This window comes from Arthrobotrys flagrans (genome assembly GCF_004000055.1).
Source record: "Arthrobotrys flagrans strain CBS H-5679 chromosome Unknown unitig_15, whole genome shotgun sequence".
NCBI classification, from domain to species: Eukaryota; Fungi; Ascomycota; class Orbiliomycetes; order Orbiliales; family Orbiliaceae; genus Arthrobotrys; species Arthrobotrys flagrans.
In genome coordinates, this window is record NW_027137545.1 from 2,653,035 (window position 1) to 2,674,845 (window position 21,811).

Consider the following 21,811-nt stretch of genomic DNA (forward strand, 5'->3'; position numbering starts at 1 on the left):
CTTTCTGCATAGAGTCCTTTGTTCGCTGATGTGGCCTGCAAGGGACCGACGTTAGGTAGTTGGTAACTTGGGACGGCTACTTGGCCATGTGAATATTTTCTGCTGGTTATAAAAGCTTCGAGATGAAGCTGGATTCGAGGCTATTATGTTTCCATAGTTCTTTAAGCAAACAATATTAGAAGATTATAGCTTCGAGTGTATTCAAGTTTAGACTCATAGCTACCCCCCACACTCGATATATATCTCAGAACAGCAGCCTCGATCTTACAAGCTTTCCTCTCTTTCTCTTATCCTTAAGATCTTCTCCACAGCTAGGAAAATTCTCGGACTCGTCTTCACTCGCCTACCTAGGAAGAAGTCAAACCAGACTTCAACCCACCGCTCGAGGAAAGGTCCATCGCAGACCCATCCTTCAAAACACCTCCTCCACAGCCTATCCCCACATCCCCATCACCAAAAAACCCTTTCCCAACCCCCTTCACCATGTCTCCCGCCGTCCCCACCTCCCGCCCCTCCAGCGGCGTCCCACTCTTCCAACCCGGTGCAATCGACAACTACTTCCAAGGCCACAGTTCCTTCGGATATAACCCCTCACCCGAAGCTTCGGTCCTAAGAACCTTCAAACGCCTCGCTATAAGCCAAGGATGGGACGAGGAACGTAGAAAGAAGGAAAAAGCGAAGTTTCAAACCGCGGTTGATGTTGAGTTTACGGCTCGTGTTGGGAGTGGGTTTGCTTTATCCGACTGGCAGAGGCTGGCGAAGGTTATTGGGATCGAGCCGTTGCCGGTGACGATTACGCAGTGTAGGAAGGTATGTTTTTTATTCGATAACTCTTTTGGTTTGGAAACATTACAGGATAGATGCTAACGGTGGATATATATAGATGATCAAGAAGGAAAACATCAACATCTATCATATCCTACACGCTTACCGTCGCGCCACCGAGGTCAAAAATATTGAGGATGTAGAAGCTTGTAAGGATATTCGACGGTTCAAGAATGTTGCTGAGCTTAGGAAGTATACGCTGAATCACGGTATGTTCTATAAAAAGGAGTTTGCGAAGGGGTCGGTTCTTAAGGGATTGTTGAAGCGACTTCGTTAAGAGAAGGAAGGAGGGCCACGGGAAGACGTTGCTTTTAGGATCTAGGGGTTTTGATTGAGGTTCGTTTTGTTGGTAATATTGGTTTTTTGATGTTCTGTTTATTTCTCTTTGGAGGTTTGAGGTTGCTGCCTTTCTTTCTCTCTTTCTTGTTTTTCGAATCTTGATTTATACATGCGTGTGGGAGAACCTGCTACCTCTGAAGCCTTTTGTGTTTACCAGCGTTTCCCTTTTCAGCTCCGAGTTCGTTCGTATGTAGCTATCTCGCGTTTAATTCTGATATTGAAGTTGTTTGCCTTTGAATTCGTTGTCGAGTCGATCCTGTTCGGAACGAACATGGAAAATATCCAACCGCCGTCAATTCTTCACCATTTTGTCAGTATTCTAAATAACGAGTCCACATTCGGCACATACGGCTGTAATATTTTAGGATAGTGCGGTGGATCTCAAAACGGCAATCTGAACATTGAATTGCGTTGGACGTGGGCACAAAGCATGAGCTGAGGTCTATCAACTGCTTTCGTCTGACCGCAACCATTCAATCTACGATTAACCCAGTACCGCCGTGAGCCTCGAAGGCCAAAGTTTAGACCTCGCCGACGATGCAACCCTATCGCCAGCACTTGCCGTCCTTGCAATCGAAATATGGGGTTACATGTTGCAATTCATGACCCCCAACACACTTCAATCATTTTCTATAGTTGTTCAAATTATTTCGAAAATTATGATTCTTAAAAGTATTTATCTTGATGTAGATTCTTTAAAGTCGTTCGAAAGTGGTAGTCTTATTGGGTGTAGAGGGTTTGTGCGGTAAATTTTATGATATGATTAAAATTTTGATATCAAGTCCTGCATATCTCATACTTCTACAAACCAGGATATCACAGCTAGCTTGATAAGATAGAAACATAACCTCCCACATCTACACACCCTACGAATACGGCCCCGCCCCCACCGCAGTATCCCCAATGTCCCACCTCGCCACTGTCTTCCTAAACCTCACACGCCTCCGCACCGCCTTCGCTAGCTCTGAGTACATTTTTAAGAATCAAGACAAATGATCGCAAAAGGTAGAATGAAAATGATATTAAACCCCAGCCGGAATTTATTCAACCACCCGGCGTCTACGGCTTAGGACGGCCTTGTAGTTTGATATTAACGACACATATGAGTTGATACCAACTCAGATATAATGAAAACCTTTAATGGTCCATACATGCTTGAACACCATCTAGGACCCTAATCCTCAGGAGCACGCCCACGCCTCAACTCCAGACCCTCGCCTTCTCTAACGATACAAAAAACCAACGGATCGAGCACCTCCCTCGGAACGTGAAAGAAGCGACCCATACAAGCCGCAATCGGATTCTCAACCCTGATAAGTTCCAAAACCTTCAACTTCCCCACCCCTTCCTCCATCCAACCTTGCAATGTCCTTTTCATATACCACTGCTGATGTGTTACATGAGAACTTGGAATAAATCCAACCTGCAGAGGCCAGGTAATCCGAACTGTTTCTAAATTCTCGAACCTCATCAAATGTGTGTATGCTGTCTCACCCCAGTCCGGATTCCTGGACTCGTCCCACATCGATGAGGCCTTGACTTTTAGATGTCGTAGGGTTGGGAAGGTTCCGGGGAGCAGCTCGAAGTCTTCGGAACGGAAGGCCTCTTTTGTTGTGATGGAGAGTTCTTCGACGAGGGGGTATGTTGATGGGAAGGTTTTGAAGTAGGGGGTCCAATCTTCTGGATTGCCGTGTGAAAGATCTTCGGGCCATGGGAGTTTCGTAGTGTCCAGCCATCCACAAGTTATTGAAAGTTTTCGTACGTTCCTAAACGATGGTAGAAGGAGGGAGATAGCTTCGCATGAACGAGGGCTGGCTAGTAGGTCGATGCATAGAGAATCTTGGATAGTTAATTCTCTGAGATTTGGGAATACTGCCAAATCCTCAAGTCGGTTCTCAGTTTCCCTCCCGTCGTCGCTGATTTTAGTTATCATTAAGTCAATAGCGAGACCACCCATGATGTTGAGGTTCACAGTTGGATCCGGACTGACGATGTCGAAGGAAGCATCTCCATAGTCATGTCCTAACTTTAAAACTCGTAGTGATGGTTGTTGGGACATGTGCTCTAGAATTTGAGATAGGAGGCCGTAGTAGAACAGTCGACCTAATCCTCGACACTGGATGTCCAAACTCTTGACGTTTGGGAACAGCGGGAAGAAATGGGTATATCTCAGGGCTAGCACGCTCGCATGGTCGATGTCGCTAGGGGAGCGAACCTTTATGCCTTCGAAGGTAACATGACTGTAGTTTCGAATATCAATATTCATTTCATGAACCTGTTAGGTAAATAGGCATAAAACCTGAAGGGAACACACCGGATTGCTCTTCTGATTTCTGCAAGATCTCCATTTTCGAAAGCATTCAATGAAGCATCACAAAGCTTGAGACGCGAGAAAATGGAGGGTGCTGTGATTCGGCGGTATCTCTTGGAGACCGACGAGAGAGACTTGAGTTCCTAGAGAGACAGGTAAGGTACAATATCGGACCAAACTTCGAAGGGTATTGAGAGCAAAGTAGGAGGACTTTTGCCCTCCAGGGCACTAGCCGGGTCCGTAGACCCTGGGACCTGATCTTGGGTTTCTTTCATTACTTAGATGGTTGGTAGCGCGATGTGTACGATGAGGTTAGCGTAGGAGGTGAAGACGTAGCGGGTAGGTGGTTTGGAGAGACGCGTGGGGGGTGGGTGATGGGTAGAGACGTGGAGGCAGGACGTTAGCCGGTCGGTTTCTTGGACGGTTATGGTGGCATGTCCACAGCGTACAAGTTGTTTACATTAGAAGTCCAATCCTGAAAATGGAATTTACATCGAAGCTCCTAGTATAGTAATTGAAACCGGCAACCAGTATTATGTGGAAGGCCACCCGAAGCAATCGAATTTCAAACATACCGTACGACCGGCCTTAACATATTCCAAAGACACTTCTGGCTCGTTGTCGTAAAGACCGAGAACGACATGAGAGAAAAAAAGCTGGCACGACAAGACCCCGGTAGTGCTTGGAACATAAGGAGAGATTTCTGAGAGTGTCGAGGCCCATGAATGATACCATATATCAGCCGGTAAGGCAGTTGCGCAAGACCGGTTCGAGGGTCCGGCAGAGCTCAGACTTGGTTCGTCCAGGTCGAAAGCCAGGATCTCGGGCTCGGAAGAAGGGGTACAGATCTATTCTCTTTCAGCTTTTGTCCACGCGAAATGCTACAAACCGGTGTGCGCAAATGATGCACGCATGTTAACATCCCGGTCTTTTTCTAGCGAATGTGAGGCCATAATTAAATCCCACGCTAAATTCGCGTTAGTTCCGTCGATGGTTGAATTCATGAATTCGTCAAAATCGAAGGATCAATAGTTATGAAATCAAAGAAAGCCTTGCCCATTGCTATAAAAATATACATGTCCGGAAACGCTCCCGTGGTAATATAGGCCTTACCTGCTGCGTACTTAAGCCTTGAAGTATTAATTAAGCGCAGCTAGTCTAGAGGGACTCCTAGTCAGCAGACGCCAGGCAAAAAACGTCTAAAGGACGTCGTCTGTCGTAGCTGAACGCACTCCTCATCCACTAGCACTTCATGTAGCTTCAATCATCACACCTCAGTAATATACAATCCACTTCCCTCACCAGCCCTCCCAGTCTGGAAGCCCCCTAAGCCTCATTAACGAACAACCCAGCCATACCCTGTCCGCTTCCAATGCACATGCTGGTCAGGAGAAGCTTCTTTCCTGTCCTTCTGCACTCCGATAGACCGGTGACGACTTGTCGGGCACCGGTGGCACCCAACGGGTGACCCAAAGCGATGGCTCCACCACGGACGTTCATGATCTCATGTGGGATCTCAAGCTTGTTCAGACAGTAGACGGCCATCGAAGCGAAGGCCTCGTTTAGTTCGACGACATCAATATCCTTAATTGTCAAGTTAAGCTTGGAGAGGAGTTTCTATAGCACTCAAGGTTAGTATCTTCGCCTTCCTGTCGATTTGCAGCGGGTGGCCTTGGGTGTTAAATAACTTACAGGAATAGCAACGGATGGACCGATACCCATGATTCTGGGAGCAACACCGACAACCGTGCTGAGAACATACTTGGCCAAGATTGGTTGACCAAGCTTCTGTGCTGTCGATCGCTTCATCAAGAGCAAGGCAGCAGCACCATCGGTGACCTGGGAGCTGTTACCGCCGGTCGACTTGTTACCGAACTGTGGGAAAGCTGGACGGATCTTCGACAGGGACTCATAGGTAGTTCCGTGACGTGGACCCTCATCAGCGGTGACGGTGACGGTCTTCTTTTCGCCGGTCTTAGGATCGATGACAACAGTGGTGATTGGAAGGATCTCGTCATTGAACCAGCCGGCCTTCTGGGCGGCTTCGGCACGCTGGTAGGACTCGGCGGCGTATCTGTCCTGCAGCTCACGGGAAATACCGAAATCATTTCCGACATTCTCGGATGTCTGACCCATGGGCTGTTTGCAGTCCTCGGCCTCCTGGTTAGCAGAGACCTCAGCAGAGACAACGGATGGCTCTCTGATCTTGGTGTTCTGGGTCATGGACTCGGCGCCGACGGCGATACCAATATCAATCGAACCGTTGGAGATTTGTTGGGCTGCCCAAAAGTTAGCATACCACCGCCACAGACAAATTACGAACCAGCCACATACCAATATCCTGGATAGCCATCAATCCAGATGAGCAAAATCGGTTGACGGCATGTGCGGCCGTTGTGTTCGGGAATCCAGCTGTCAATGCGGCCATCCTGATCTTGTTGGCCATGTTCGCATCGGCAACATTGCCGCAGGCGATGTCCTCAACGAGCACGGGGTCGATCTTAGAGTTCTTGATGACACCTTGCAAGAGCTGCAACAGCAGGTTCTCGATCGGTGTATCCTTGAAAGAACCCTTCACGCCCTTCGCGAGGGCTGTACGGGTTGCATAAGTGATGACGATATCATCTGGGTTCTTGGAGAGCCTGGTTTGGTGCCACCGTTAGATCACAGGCTGCAAAGGAAAGTGGCCAACATATACGACTTTTCCCCTCGTCGCAAGGAAGATTCTGGACCCGATCGCCTCCGAAGAGCCGTTTTGAGACATGTGGAGATTGACACTTACACAGAGGCACGTCCTGACGAGACGCCAGGGTTTAGGTGGTTCAAAACGTTCTTGAGTCTGTCTGCCATTGTGGATAATGAAGTTCTATTGGACGAACTGGGAGATGAATGTGAGGGCTGAGAGAGGTTGTTGTAGTTCGGAATGTCTTGAAGGGAAGATGAAGACTGCCGGCTGCGTCACAGATCAAGGTTTTATAGCAACAGTTATGTATGTTCTATAACCACTTCTTATCTGTAGTTATCCCGAGCTGATGGCCACGGCTATCGGAAGAGATGCGTATGTACTACGTAAGATGGATTAGAAATTGGGGTGAAAAAATAATCCGGGGAGAGAAGGGCGAAAAGGGCGAGAAGGCTATCCGGGGAAGTTTGGTTGTCCACGCGTTTGAGCCGAGGCAAGTCGAAGCCCAAAAAGGCAGGGGAAAGGCACATGTTGTGGAATGCGATTTGCTGTTCGGCCGTGCCGCATTTGGCACTCTTTTGGCCTCAACCGACGCTTCACGCTGCTAACCGCGGTAAAGGTCCTGCACCCGCCAGTCCGTATATACGTATCAGCCACAGCTTAGATAATCTGGAAGCTTCCCAAGTCCCCTGGCTATGGGAGTGGAGATGTTGTAAAATGGAGCCATTGGCGTCAAATATGTGTTGTCTACAGGTAGAATCTATATTCTATACTGGTATCTAGTGAATAGGCTGATAAGCCTATCTCTAAGGATGCTTCGAATTTTACAAATACATAGGATGGCTCCTTAATAAGTAAAAATGCTAATGAGTAGCCTCGAGAGCTGAGACCGGGTTTGACTATATTATAATTATTTTGTCTTGCGCATCTCCATGGTAAATAACAACTTTTCCGTCGTCACGACTTCCACGCGGTCCTGAATCAAATGATTGCTCGTGCTCACCATGCCCCCGAACTTCGTCTCTGCCTCATTTAAATCCCATTCCAGTCCCTTCGTCGTAATCACAGACGCCGCCGCAACCGGTATCAACCCACAAGTCTTCCCGAAGACATTCAAAGGTGTTTCAATAATATTCTTCCCTTTCTCCAACAGGAACGTCACGCTCTCGTCAGACATAAGTATCAATTTTCTCTCAGCCGTATTAGATGAACTCGTATTCTGACCCTCTTCTTCTCCTCCTCTTTCTTGGTCTTCCCCACTTCCTTTAATTCCTCCATTCAAACGATTGCTCGCCTGGAACAGCTGATCTATTGCATGAAAGGTCTGATCCATACGACCTCCCATTGCACCGTAAGCTATAATATCCAGGGGTGCATGTTCAATCCAAGATGGAGCACCTGGTTGGCCAGCCCATGGTACGCCGTATATACCCTCTTTTAGGACATTCGCGCCATCATCTTCGTCGCCGTCAGAGGCAGAACCTTGCTTTGGAGAGTCATGAAGTTGTTCCTGCTTCAGTACCCAGTTGAGGGATTTTGTAAAATCCGTTGCGTATTGGCTGTGATCTGGAACTATGGATACACCAAGTGCGCGATAGTAGTTTCCAACTTTGGATTGAAGAGAGTCAAGGTCACCGGTGATGCAGTCAGGGATCTAGATAATATGCACAGAAGGTATTTTGGGAACCTCGAATCAGTTTTCTGATGTGTAGAGGTATAGGTGCGAGTGATTACAAACGGAGTTAAGGGAACCATTCCATTTGCGAATCGGCGTAACCGTGGAGATGATTTTCTGGTTTATGAATCCGAGGAGAAGGAGTGGGGAACGATACACTTACAGGTATGTCGTTGTCAATTTCGATACCATAAATCTGATTCGCCCCACCATCTGCACAAACCCGAAGACTTGCTGTTATAATTCTTAGAAATCATAATATATTTTCAATATAGCATAGAATATGGAGATAAGTGCGGAGTGATTATAAACCCTCTAAAACAGGATATTACTCTGACTCCGACTTCCCCAAAAAGGACAAGAGAGAGGGAAAAAATGGGATGATATGAAGCTTTGGTGATTCATTATGCATACATACCATTATTCCATAATCTCGTAAACCCTTCGATATCAGTTATTGGCTGATTCAAAATTACCAAGGCAAAGCGTAGACGAGTCTCAGCTCGGTCAGTGAGGTAATCACCTGGTGCCCAGGTCGCAACTGTCTCCATTTCTTTCTTTGCCACCAGTCCCCCGGTGCCACTTGATCCCCCTTGGTGGTACTTGTCGATACTTCCAGCTTTTTGGCTGTAAGATACCCCGAGCTCGAGCGCTATGGTATACGCAAGCTCCTGCACACGCACACGCAGGGACACGACAGTAAGGTTCTTTGAAGTCAATAGACTTCCTGCTAGGTTCCTCAGCTTTTGAGTGTCTGGGGTGCAGGTTAGTGTGTCGGGGCTGGGATATATAGTATACCGGATATCTGATTTTCAAGATCACGAAGAAATCCGACGCCGGAGGTCGCGGAAGCTGGATTTCACGACGTACGATTGGTCGGATGCAAAACGATGATATTATTTTCGAAGTTATGATGGAGTACCTCGATAGTATAACGTAACTCCGCTTGTGTAAGTGTGGCGGCTTCGCTCGGACATCAAGTTGGATTCGACTTGATTACCAGTCGAATTTTTCCTCCAGTCTAAGCTTCCAAGCCCAGGTGTGATTCGCAATCGTCCATGCAAGCTTAAGCTTGTAACGGAGAAGACAGTAGAATTCAAACGGAATCGGCGAGTGCACAGCAGATGTGTTGCGGGTTCGCTCAGCTGGCCAGCACCGGCTGCCAACAGGATTTTCGAGCCAATCGGCGACACGGAAGCTTCAAAGTCTCAAAGGCCTCCTATCTTCGGGTTCAGAAGCTTCTTGAGCTGCGAGGAAGGTGCTACGATATCACAAAAAGCTATGGTAATCAGGCATTTCTAACATTGTGGCGGATATACGCAACTGGTTTATCATTCTGCAGCTTCAAATACCAGAAATTCTTGTAACTAGTGGATAAAATTTTGATAGCATCGATGCTCTGATAGGCTCGATGGTAGAACAATGCAGCGGGCTGAAAACCGTTACGGCCGACGAGATGCCCTCCAGAATTATGTAATCCTCGTAGCATTCGGTAAGTCCAGGCGATACCGGACTTTGGATTTCCCGAGGAAATAGAAAACTCATGTTCGCTTGGCGCCACCTGCCTGCACGCTGTGGCTGTTGCGGCTGCAACCCTCAGAAAAGAGGCTTCTCGAATTTGTAACTATTTCGGGAAGGCCGAGCCTAACTGATAGATGAAATTCCCAGAAATTGGGAACCGATGATGGCACCGTGCATGCGACGCTTGCGCAACCTGCAAGATACAAACACGTTTTTTTGTTCTTTGCCGCTTCTATATCCCCTTCCATGCTTGAGTTTACCCCGGCACCCATCTGCAAGGGAAAGACAAATTTTTCACCGCTTGGGCGGCTCTTGCTCGAGCCACAGGAGGGCATGGGGCACCCTACCCCAGAACCTGTCGGCCAGCAATAGCCCTGTTGATCCCCCCGGTTGTCGTACCTCCCGATGCATGTCATGTCAGTCGGCCCCGAAGCGAAAGACATTTTTAGTATCAGCAGGGTAGAAACCCCGGTTGCGTATCTGGTGCTATAACAAAAAGCTCTCCCAGCTGGATACTTCGGAGCTGCCAGATGGGGTACCCAACCGTCCCCGAACAGCCCCTCCTTACCGAAGTACATATATACATGGACGTCAAAGCAGGTATATGACATACCTCGCTCACACGAGCAGACACTGCTTTCGGATAGGTGGATATTCCCAGCTCGCTTTTTTCGAAGCTCTGCCACGTCCAGCTGATACTTTTGTCGCCTGCCAACTGCTAAGCAAGGCCAAAGGCCCTTGCCTGCTTCATCAAGCCTTCATCACCTGATAGCCAAGACAGAAGGTTTGGAAATGGCATACGTGGACGGAGTTTATGAGAAAAAGAAGGTCGGATCGGGCGGAGTCCACTGACGTTTTAATGGTTCGAACTTTCGAGGCCGGATGAAATTCTCGAGCTCCTGCTGAATAAAAACTGCCCTAGGTTACATCTGGGCCAATGATTGGTGGACAGCTGTCAAGGGCGCCGACCAAGGTAGGTGTGCGCTGGCAGAAATGTGGCGCAGTAGCCGCCGATACGAATGCGGCCTATGCGGCAAATTTTTTTGCCCCTGGGATTCTGGGCACGGGTAGCGGCATCTTGCGGCGTCAGGAGTTGGCAGACGGTGGTACAAAGAATCCTACCGCCGTAGATCACAGCGGATCTCTCAGGTACAAAATGTCAACATGCGGATCTCAATAGAGAGGGACCCACTCGGGGAAAGTTTACCTAATCTGCACAGACGCCATCTCTGAATCTCGGTGGGCCTTCGGACCTTGAAGAAATTCCTGCGGAAACAGAAGGACCGGCAACTGGCGCCTATTTTTTCCTTTGTCCTTATCTTGTATACCAATAGGCATACGCAATCCCTTCTTGAAGAGTTCTCAATTCGTAGATGCATACGAATTAGTGTATGGTTGTCTCTTCTTGAAACCCATCGAGCCGGAGCCGGACCCGACAGGTGAAAACCTCGCAAAGTATCTATCGAATCGGCAACATCCACCGTGTGATCACAGTTTAGAAGCATTCCAATAGCGTATACGAAACGGAATATACTCGGGTTGATTGTCAAAAACTGAATGGCTCCAAGACCTGCAGGGCCAAGATTTTGCGCAAATGTTGGGCCTTTGCGCGAAGGGTCCCTCTGAAAGCTTGCATTGGCAGACAATGCAAACTGCAACAAACTAATGCCAAGACACCAATATCAAGAGGGAGATCCAGAGATGGGCCAAATCGATGAGATGGCTTGAGACAGATATGCAGCTCCCTGACTTTGAATCGTCTTGTAAATCCGTGCTCGTTTCGTAGCTTCGAAAGTTCCTTCTGTTAACCGAATATCGAATGTTCGTGAAAGTTGTCGACGAAGGTAGCCATGAGGTACCCATAAGGGATCAAAACCTTGGGCATGTCTCGCCCACCATCGACGGTGGTACATTTGCGTTGTTTTCCAGAAGCATGAAAATGCATGGGTATTTAATTGAAAGTGCAGGCTGGGAGATGGCTTTTAGTGGGTCGCCACCGTGTCTTGCTTTCGTAGCTTGAGGATTGTCGAATGCATGTGGAATGGCCGGGTGTTGATGTTGGAATGAGGGTCTGTCCCCCCATGTTTCTCAACCTCAAGGGCGTACGCCATCATGTTACAGCGGTGTTAGGGCATCGGGAGAGTCGGGTAAAAGGCTCGTTGAAGCGTGGACGGCATCTAAGAGCGGCTGTCTTCGAACAGGGAGCTTTGTTTGAGGCGGGAAAAGTGGGCTCCCGCTGCTAACTAGCTAGGCTGGATAGTGCAGGCATCGAAGTTATGTCAGGGCCATGTGCATCTTGAAATTAATACATATTTCAGGAAGATGGAGTGGAGGAGAAGAAGGAAGGGGGGCATATTTGCAAATTTGATGCCATGCTATGGCATCAGGAAAGTCGAGCCAGCATCGAACCCACAGGACTAGTCGACTTCTATTGGAGAGGCGTAACGTATCATCTAAGTCCTCTCCTATATTACTGATAGCTCTCTAATTATTCTAATGTTTTTTACTGGTCGAGCCAGCATTGTAATTGGTTGCACCAAGACCTCCTGATTCATATTCGACAATCCCTAGATACTGGCTCTGGAAATCCATCCCCTCAGCCTGGACCCGAAAACCATAACCGAGCCCGCGGCTGCTAGACCCACCGATATCTATATCATATTTCCGCCTCGAAGGGATCGCGAATCGTCGGAGGAGTTTCCATCGGTTTATCCGGGCGTTGTGTGCTGCATGCCAGCATCAGATATTTCCAAGGCTCTGTTTTTCCAAGGCTTTTTATTTGCCTAACCATATAATAACAATAGACCACTGTCATGCTACTTATCACACAACTACCACCCTCTATAATGAACATGATTAGCCTATTTGTCACCAATCCGTGGACTTTTAAGCGTCTAGGTATCATCAATACGAGCCAAGCACTTCGTACCATATGAAACGGGTTTCCGCTACCGCGTAGCCTCCGTCATGTAAGGGCGAAAGCCCTAATATACAAGACTAGAGCGGGTCATTACTCGCGCACCCCAGAATTTCATGTTTCATGAAGTTAGCCAATTATTCAGCTGGACTTTGACAAGAACGCTGCTAACGACTTGCATCCCGTGGTCAGCGATCTGCCCGTTTCACGCTTGGCCATGGGCAAGGTAAGAAAACCCTTCAACCAAATCAGAGGTGACAACCAACGGTCAAGCGACCAAGCCCGTAAAGAATATCCAAGAAATAGCTAAAAAGGACCGCATCAGACGGTTCAGCCGAAGAAACAACCGGGATATGCGGATACTCTCTAACCCATTTCTGCAAAATTTGTCAATATATTGGTCAGCAATCTAGCATATTCGGACATTTGTAACGTGGCATTGTTATTGACGGAGTGTACACGATGATTACGACTTGCCCATTGGAGGGGTGGAGAAAATGTGATATATTTTTCATATCAGATATATTAATATGATGTCGATTTCAATAGCTCTGGGAAATCGAAGGGTAATCCTGACTTCGGCCCAGGTTCAATATCATGTGTAACCTTCAAACATCTCGAAACTAACTATTCGTAGAAGAAAGAGCTCGGACGAGCCCGGGTTCATTTACTGTTGAGGAAGCTCTCTAGGGTATAAGCAGCGGCTCGGCTAGTTTCGAGGTTTCAGGCAGCAACAGCTTCGCATTTTTTTCTAGATTTGGACAGGGTACGTACCTCGTGTATCGTAGTCACGATCAAATGTATATTTGTGATAATCCACTGGAATGCTTGTAGACATTAGGTAGAAACCATAGAACTTTCCGCTGAAATTTGACCGGATTGTACTTCCGGATATCGGGAGCTGTTCCAGAATACTTCTCTATGAACCTGTTCATTTCAAACCTGGTGTTATTTCTGATACCAGACATACATCCTGAGCTACAGACATCTGCAGAATGTACTCTGCAAGGTCTAGAACCGTAAGCTATTAACAACGTCCGAGCTATCCCAAATTTCTGTATTTCTCAACCTTTTTTTTTTTTTTTTTTTCAAAACTTTAATTTTGTGGATACATCACAGTACATAAAGTATACTTAACTGCATACCTTTCTTCCCGGGGCCCTGGAGTCCCATAGATACCTCATTTCAATCTCGCGATGCTTGGTATGCACGGAGTTAAGTACCGACAGGAGCGTGCGGTAGGGACCAAACGATACTAATCCCATTCAGATGACCCGGGTGTTCGGCACCCAGCGGAACAAGATTGGGAAAAGAAAAACCACTAGCAGACCTCCAAGCCATCATTCAGCTTGCACATTCGAGTGCTCTCAAAATTTCCACCAATATGAAGTTACGAAGCTCAAAGGATACCATCATCAATCAGTACAAGTTGAACGGAGCCATCCTAAAGTCCATCTCGTCCTTTTTAGTCAATAAGATTTTCCAAGAATTTTGACTGAGCGGTTGCGGCGTATATTTGGACCCTGCAGTCAGATCCGAAAAACTTAGCAAAGACATTCTTAAAATATGCATTTAAATATCGTCGATCACAGAATGAATTAACACGCACACCATGGCATGCATCATGCGTGATGAATTCACTAATTCTATGGACAACGCAATTACCACTCACTCGAGTCCACAATTTGCGTTGGAAGAATCTCAAGCGATGCAGAAGTTAATGAACTTCTTGGCTAAGGTGCGAGGTCATATCAAACTAGACAGGGTCGCTGGACTGTTTGCTGTTCTCCACCAGGCCTATGGTTCGATTTGGAACATACAGGCTGCTCAAGTTAGTTTTACATGCAAGCCAGTATCCGCACGGATCCTCAGCTTTGGGACAGCTAGAGTCCTGGTGACTGGGTCTGACAGGTCACGCATACCAACCAACAAGGCTATGGAGAATTGGACTAACCGGCTGGCTTGACACGTTTTTGCCTCCCCCCTTCATTATGACACAGCAAGCAAGCCACCGGAATTAGAAACTGAGACGTCTTGCAGACATATTTTCCATTGTGACCTTCACAGATTTCTACAGGAAAAATTGCGGTTTCTTTCAAACGGGAAAAAGGTAATATTCCGGTAGTTAGCCACTTTTTTCCATGTACTACACAGTATGTAACGACCACCCCCGTTTCTTTCGAAGGTGCGCCCTGCGGAATTTCGTATCTCCTCATCTTTTACATACGAAGCAGCTCTCCACCCCAGTAAGGCCCAAGCGTCTAATAACAGCGGCCGCGGCGACTATTGCCGAATTTGTGTTTGATCATCTTCACTTGGTCCCGAGGGGACAGTTTCAATTTCGAATCCAGGTCCGGCCCTGGGGAGACATCCACAACCCATTACATCCTCATCAAAGGAAGGAGGTTCACGGACTGTCGCACAAAAAAGTGGATCTGCCATGGGCATGGGCCCTCTCTTCCTCGCCTACCCAGCGCAAAACTAAACTGAACGGAAACCAGCGTATCCGGCATATATCCAGTTGTGTTTCTCGGCAACCTCATCATCACCAGTATACAGATGTGGCCGAAGGGGTTTCCCCAGGTGGGCCCTTCGGCCTTCAAGGGACAAAATGTGTTTCTGTGTTCCCTACATATATACCAGCTATTATGAAATGCACTGCGCATAGGATTAGACTGCCCAGTACTGGTCAAGTCTAATGAACTTCCCTGAGAGTAGTTATTCCATATATCCACCAAGGCGTCCATGAATCATGAGTGAATAATACAACAATAGGGTAAAGTCTTGCCCTTTCATTTGCAATATTTGTAACGGAACTTCTACATGTTTGTAAGTATAGTAACCCACAGGACGCATGTTCTATCACAACCTTCAGCAAGATATCCCCCAGCTTCATCGCCAAGGAAATTAATTGCATCAAAGACAAAATATAGCGCGCCTTGTTTTTCCAAATCTCGAAAACCCGATATCAAGCCCAATTATGGTCCAAATGGGATCTGAAACCCGGAGACCGGATGCTTCCCTTCACAGATACCCGTGCACAAAAGTATTCCAAGGGAAAACCTGCAAAAAAGAGGCGCCAATGTCTCAATTTCCAAAAATGCGGAGAAAGGGAGACCTGCATAAAGTTTATCTTAGTAATTCCCTTTGCGGACTCTTTGGGGCGCATCATCTGTGAAGGCGGTAAACTCCTGCAACGCACATTGCACTTTCGCTATTCGTTGACGGATATAAGAAGTAAAACATCTTCCATTCCAATGGCTTGGGACATGGCGGAAAGCTTTGACGATCGATGGCGGGTCCCTTATGATGCGATCTCAGCCATGACTCGGTAAATGGGATTACACAGGACTGGTACACTATTGAATTGGCAAATATCCAAACGGTGAATTTCACATCTTAGGCATTTCATACCAACATCACAAACGCCTCGCATAACTTAATACAAATTTGATCCAGCGGTAACTCTCCTTCCGTAACAACAAGCATAAAAGAATCAGGTCACATCGTATCTGCCCTGCGCATGCTGCAAGGAATGTCAACGGGACCTTGCACCCCATTGATTAAGCAAGGATCCTAGGATTCAATTCATCAGAAGGGCCGCCTTTAATGGAGCTCGGCTCGGACTCCCTGAGACCAGTTAGAATTGCGGACCTTTTACCACAAAATATGCAAAGCCATGAATCGATGCGTGGCCCAGATCTCCCAGTTTCGATGTGAATGCGTTGCGGCTGAACAGCCGTACTGTGATGCATACAACGTACGACACGCAATCGACATGAGTATACCAACGATGTCAGTATTACCCTTAAGCTGACCTACTATCGACACCACAATGCAATGAATCACATGTAAAAAAAGCATCGAAAGATCGAATAGGCACTCTGGTATGCCAAGAGAACGCCAAGGAGGCCAGCCATTAGTTTCATCTTATTTGCGCCTCGTGGTCCTTGCGTCAACTGCCTGAAGCTCTTCGAATTTATACCATATCAGGACAAGATAATATCAGATTCTCGTATCTCAGGTCACCTAAATACAACCCTCGTCTGACAGCCTTCCTGTGTAAGTACATGTACAACAATCTGGTATGATTTTGATATCCGCAGCATGCAGATATTCGGTCGCAATATATAAGGCATACAGTTCATAATAAGTTTTTCCGGCCTTATAAGCTCGCATCTACAGGAGCTCCTATCTGGCACAGCCAGAATTCCGAAGGAAAAGCCTTCCAATCAATCAGGATCCACCGTCTCAGAAAGTGACCTCGGTACTGGGTCCCTTTTTTGTCTAAGAAAAATTGCGTCTGCCATGGCCCTCCCCGGCTGGGATGTAAGAAATAGAAAGAAAGAAGAAAACCTGATTTAATCCCCCAGAATACGCATTATTGTCATGCCATGTTCTGCTGAGGTAAGCTATAGCCACGGCTATCCCAGGGCGAGGAGCCAAGCGAACCCCAACCGATGGAATGCTACTGTAAACCCTGTAACGAAAAAAATTGTGTGCCATCACATAGATTTCGATGGTACTGTTCATATTCTGGTGTCTGATAGCTCTGGGGTACTATATGGTGATCAATGGAGCCCGGAGGACTTGAGCGTACCAACATTCGCAAAGATGTTCATGCTGGAGGTCCCACTTGGTTTGCAGCCGCTAGTTAAGCAGCGCACCCATCCGCCCCGAGACAGCGCTCGGTGTCGAATCTCGAAAAACTTTCTTTCGGTGCTGCCCACGCACAAATTCTTTCCACCTTGCTCACGCAAAAGAAAGGACCTTGGCCCTGTCAACGATCCTGAAATCATATTTTATCTGGGGAGACCTTCAAATCATCAATACCCAAAACTTTCCGAGCTTTCCCCTCCACAAATCAGAGCACTTCTTGGCTTGCTTTTGAGTTGTGTGATCCAAACTGGGGCGAAAGGAAAACATCATGATTCCAATTGGTGACTAATAACACTCAAGCTGGTGAGCTTTCAACTAAACCGACTTTGGCCACTTGTGCGATTTTGCACTCTCTCTTGCGTTTCTATATCCTTGGCATTATAGGTCGACCATCGATGAAATGGCTTCAATCTCAGCAGTGAATACGAAGCCACTAGTTATTTCTTGGCATAGACGGTGTTTCTGTAATCCATTATCAAATGGAATCGCCGTTTACTCGTTTTTTTTGTTTTCAGGGCGTGCAAGATGAATTATCGTGCTAGGATTCCCCACTTAGTAATCTCTTCAACCTGGAAAGTTGAAATGTCCATATTTGTAACTCAGTATTTCGAGGTATCGTGCATGATACGTTGGATACTAGGCAACTCGGTAAGCGGTAGGCTAAATTCAACATTCGGGGTTCCCAGCCTATAGCTCGCAAATTGTCCTCTTGGCTAGTTGAACTTGAAGGATACCTAGATGTCATAGCTACTGTGTATATTCCTGAGTCAACTATCGACAGGATGTATACTATACACTGATTACACGTGGACGCCCAGCCTTGTCAGCAAATCGATCTATTCGCGACCACCATTAACGTAAATGAACAAGTTTCAATAATATAATTCATATTAAGAATTTCACACGCGACGAATGTCAATTTTCGTCGCTCTTACCATTGCATAAGCGCTATCAGCAGATCGACTATGATATTAAATTCCTCAGTTCAAGGAACTAGGAATTATTACCATAAACAGAACAATACCGAATTATTTATACGCCACTCTTTCATCGTAATAGCGAACATGTCAGGCAAATGTCATGCATCATGTAGGTACAAATCACACTCGAACCAACACTTCGAGGAATTAATTAGCTCTAATCATCCCAAGTGTCCAACCCTTTAGCAAGGGAACCCCGACAAATATTTATGTACGCGTACGTATATAGAAAGCCAACAAGCTTCCGACTTCCTCCAAAACGAATATGATATAAGGATTTCATAGAATCATAAAATCAAAATTTTTAGTGACCATGTTACATAGCGATGTTAGTAAAAACCCCGAACATCCGGGTCGTTTCGAAGGGTCTCCATATGCCTGTTTCAATTTTTGGTGGCGATAGAATCGCATCCATACCTCGATTAGCGCTCGAAATGATTTAAAAAATTTTTTTTTTTCGAAGGAGTTCAGTATAGTGTGGAGCTGTAATGTAATATCAATGAATACGGCGATCTTTGTACAAATTGTCGACGCTAATTCGTCTTGACTGACGGAGTTAAAGCCGGAAAACAATTTCAGGCCGTCAACGTTAACACTGCATCATGCAGCACTAGCTTCATGCATGGAAGCACCCAAAGAACCTTCGAAAACTCTTCAGCCTCGAACATATCATGCAGTTTGTTATACCCTCCCCGGAGCCGCTACTGGCTCGCATACATACCTCCCTCTATCCATTGCATGCAGAATTATGTATATTCGATATACCCTGGCTTTTTTGAGCAAGGATGAGATAAACTTTGTTCCCTTTCGCCTTTTTGTACAGTTGATGCAGATAAATTGGTGTCTATAGTAGGTACCATAGGTATGCTACCATCACACATCAATCTAGAAGCTCAGTTAACTTATCCCCTTGGAATAACGCATTTGTCTAGCTGCGGGACCTCGAGTAAGTCTCCTGGTGTGTAAGCAAGTACTTTTGGTTCCTAGCTGTCCCCTCGTAGATAATATCCCACCAAAACTATACCCCCTTCGAGTTTCTGGCGAAGGTCCTTGTCATTCAAAGCTCCCCTAAACGGCTCTCACAATGGATTTTTTTCCCAACATTCAATCCCCGGGTTTGTCCTCAACCTAGCCCTGCAGAATCAGAAACAAACAAAAAAAAAAAGTACCCGACCCCAACAACGCTAACCACCCTCCGTTCCCCAAATCCCACAACCATGACTGACCCATAGATGCCCTCGTGGCAGCCATGAAAAAAAAAAAATGTCTCTCACTTATGAAGAAAGGAACCGATCCGTTTGTTTTTTTGAATGGATAGGAGGTTTTGGGGAAAACTCCGTGATTGGACGCACATTATCCGACCGTTGCAGGAATATTCGATTGGCCATGAAGTTATTTGGACACCGAAACGACAGCCTGGATGACACCGAAAATACTGCTTGATTAAGACACCGATGGTTTGATCAGACATTTATGAATGCAAATCTTTAAGTATCTACTGGATATAATAAATCCCCAGAACATAAAAATACCCAATAACCAGCAACATCATTAACATCATCCCCATTCCCTCAAACACTATTCAATTAAAACGGGGCTTGAGAAAAAGAACCCCCTGGTGGTGAAAGCAAAGCCCATATACATTCGCCCAAAGTGGTGATAAACCTGAACGGGGATATCGATGCGAGGGAAGCCGTCTTGAACAACAAATATATATATTTTTTGTTTTTATGTTAAACCCTCAGATCAGACGAAAGGAACACACCCTATCCATTCCATCACTAATGAGGTCACGCTAGCCTATCTAAAGTAAGGATGAACGCTGATATCCTCTTTTCTTCTTCGCATTTCTGTCAGCCATGGCTCTGTATGTATCGCCAGATCCGTTTTCCCGGAACCCAAAAGCTATGTACATTCATGTAGCTGAAGAGTAGGAGAGAGGAGAGGCGCACGGAAGCCGCGAGGCCCCATCGCGTTGAGGCACTCCTGGGTCCATGGGTCTTATCATCGTTCTTTTCCTTCTCCGGTGGAACCTTCAAACACCAATAGGCTCTATAGGGCGCACCATCGCGATGCTAGGTGGGATACATGGGGCGGGGGAAAGACCAACAAACTTTCCTCGACAACCTTTAACTTTCCTACTACCACCCCTCCCATTCCCTTCTTCGCCTCAAGTTAAACGTAAACAAAAGATATTATATGATACCACTTACTAGGTTATTCCACGGGTTAGTTGTCAAAAAGAAGATGGTTAATTACTTCTTTGCATCTCATCGAACAAACACACTTTGCTCTTTCCGGCGTTACCGAAGGAAAGGTGGTATTCGCAAAGCCCCTCTCTAACGGCCTAGCTAGTTGGCTACGAACAAAATCAAAAATCAATTTCTTTTCATGAACTTGCGATGCGGAGCTCGACTGAAGGGTTAAGAAGTCCTTCAAAATTAAACGTGGTCCCCATAATCCAAGGGTCCCAGTTTCCCTTCATAAAATTTCAAGGTCAAGCGGGGCAAGAGGAGGTCCCATAACTCATGAAACGAACGAGAGGGGCCGCCGGCCCCATTGTGCGAAGTGGAATTCCCAGGCCACTGGATATCCTGACCAGAACCATGTAATATAACAACGATCATCCAGCTATTGACAACACCCCCTCATTGAGGATGGTAATAGTCCTGACTTTACTACATATGTGCATTTCGTGTCGAGCGATGATCTTTTACTCTTCCATCGATAATCATAATCCAGCTATTGTATTTCGTAGGATAGATAGATACAGGCAAGAGAAGGATGAGGGGTTTGGTGAGATAGCTGAGTCCTCGAGCTCACGAGTTCATGCATCCCGGGGAACCATACTGGCTGGTACTATTGGAATTTCCCCCAAAAAAAAAATACAAACTTACGTAAAAATTGATGTTGACAAAGGGAAGGAAAAGGAACGAAAATAGTTTGGACAGGTATGGGCGGGGGGGAAAGATGGATGATTGCAATGGGAATTAATCCTCGGGCACGGTTCTTCATAACTGAATAGACCTGGTAGAGAAGTACGTTATTGAAAAAAAAATATAACAGTAGCATTGTTTTTTTTTGCGCCGATATCCATGAGGAATGAGTTCTCCTTATTCTAAGCAGTAAGGCAAAAGCAACAAAACAAAAAAAAGGCAGAGTTCACAAAACTGCAAAAAAAAAAAACTTAAAAATAAAAAATTTTGTCCAAGTTAAGCAGATATCCTCCCGAAGCTAATTGCGAAAAAAAAAAGACAAAAAAAAAAGACAAAAAAAAAAAAAAAAAAAAAAAACCCCAGTTTTTGGTGCATAAAAGAAGTTGCCAAGGTGTGAGTGTGTGTGTGTGTATATCAGAGGAGAGTAAAAATGTCCTCAACGTAGATTATTCTGGTTGCCAGTATTGGTAAATAGTTGCCTACTGTTGTTTAAACTAACAGTTCGACAAGGTGGCAATGTAGATATGCAAGAGATGAAAATATACAATACGGCAGAGAACAAGGAAAACCCATGAATAAGAAAATGTGACTAATAGAAAACAGTACACCGCGATCACCAGTAAAGAAAAGACCCATATGAAAGGAAATTAGGAAACACGAGACCCTATGCTTAGGTATTTCAGGGCCGAAAAAAGAAACAAGCGAAAACGAACTCCCCGATGCAAGTGTATGATGTAGAACAAAGCTTTCCTCCTGTGAATATTTCCTCGAAAGACAAAAAGAAAGAGCTAGCGAAAAGCACGAATGGGCAAAGGGAAACAAGCCGCAGAAACCAAAAAGGTAATTAAAAACAATAATGAGAAATACATCATAGGTATCGTAACAATTCGTAACCCAATTTGAAAGGAAAAATGAAATTTTTTGATTACAATGCAAGGTTACTTCCCCCAGAGATATATATGTAT

General features: G+C 46.0%; 5 protein-coding genes across 5 annotated transcripts; 2 read left to right on the forward strand and 3 right to left on the reverse strand.

Annotated features, from left to right (window-relative positions):
- Window positions 1-483: 483 nt before the first annotated feature.
- Window positions 484-1,102, forward strand: DFL_000679 (uncharacterized protein; the record flags this gene model as incomplete). Its single annotated transcript, XM_067636273.1, has 2 exons — window positions 484-810; window positions 884-1,102. The coding sequence occupies 2 exons, from the start codon at window positions 484-486 to the stop codon at window positions 1,100-1,102; spliced, it is 546 nt and encodes a 181-aa protein (XP_067495226.1).
- A 1,236-nt stretch (window positions 1,103-2,338) lies between these two features.
- Window positions 2,339-3,750, reverse strand: DFL_000680 (uncharacterized protein; the record flags this gene model as incomplete). The annotated part of the gene is made up of 3 exons (XM_067636285.1): window positions 2,339-3,404; window positions 3,479-3,618; window positions 3,730-3,750. 3 exons carry the CDS (start codon window positions 3,748-3,750, stop codon window positions 2,339-2,341), a joined length of 1,227 nt encoding a protein of 408 aa, XP_067495227.1.
- Window positions 3,751-4,801: 1,051 nt separating this feature from the next.
- On the reverse strand, window positions 4,802-6,325 carry DFL_000681 (uncharacterized protein; the record flags this gene model as incomplete). Its single annotated transcript, XM_067636296.1, has 4 exons — window positions 4,802-5,092; window positions 5,168-5,754; window positions 5,810-6,117; window positions 6,258-6,325. The coding sequence occupies 4 exons, from the start codon at window positions 6,323-6,325 to the stop codon at window positions 4,802-4,804; spliced, it is 1,254 nt and encodes a 417-aa protein (XP_067495228.1).
- Window positions 6,326-7,068: 743 nt separating this feature from the next.
- Window positions 7,069-8,810, reverse strand: DFL_000682 (uncharacterized protein; the record flags this gene model as incomplete). The annotated part of the gene is made up of 5 exons (XM_067636307.1): window positions 7,069-7,812; window positions 7,997-8,067; window positions 8,252-8,560; window positions 8,632-8,685; window positions 8,756-8,810. 5 exons carry the CDS (start codon window positions 8,808-8,810, stop codon window positions 7,069-7,071), a joined length of 1,233 nt encoding a protein of 410 aa, XP_067495229.1.
- A 1,403-nt stretch (window positions 8,811-10,213) lies between these two features.
- DFL_000683 (uncharacterized protein) lies at window positions 10,214-10,534 on the forward strand (the record flags this gene model as incomplete). Its single annotated transcript, XM_067636318.1, has 2 exons — window positions 10,214-10,216; window positions 10,277-10,534. 2 exons carry the CDS (start codon window positions 10,214-10,216, stop codon window positions 10,532-10,534), a joined length of 261 nt encoding a protein of 86 aa, XP_067495230.1.
- Between the last annotated feature and the right edge of the window lie 11,277 nt (window positions 10,535-21,811).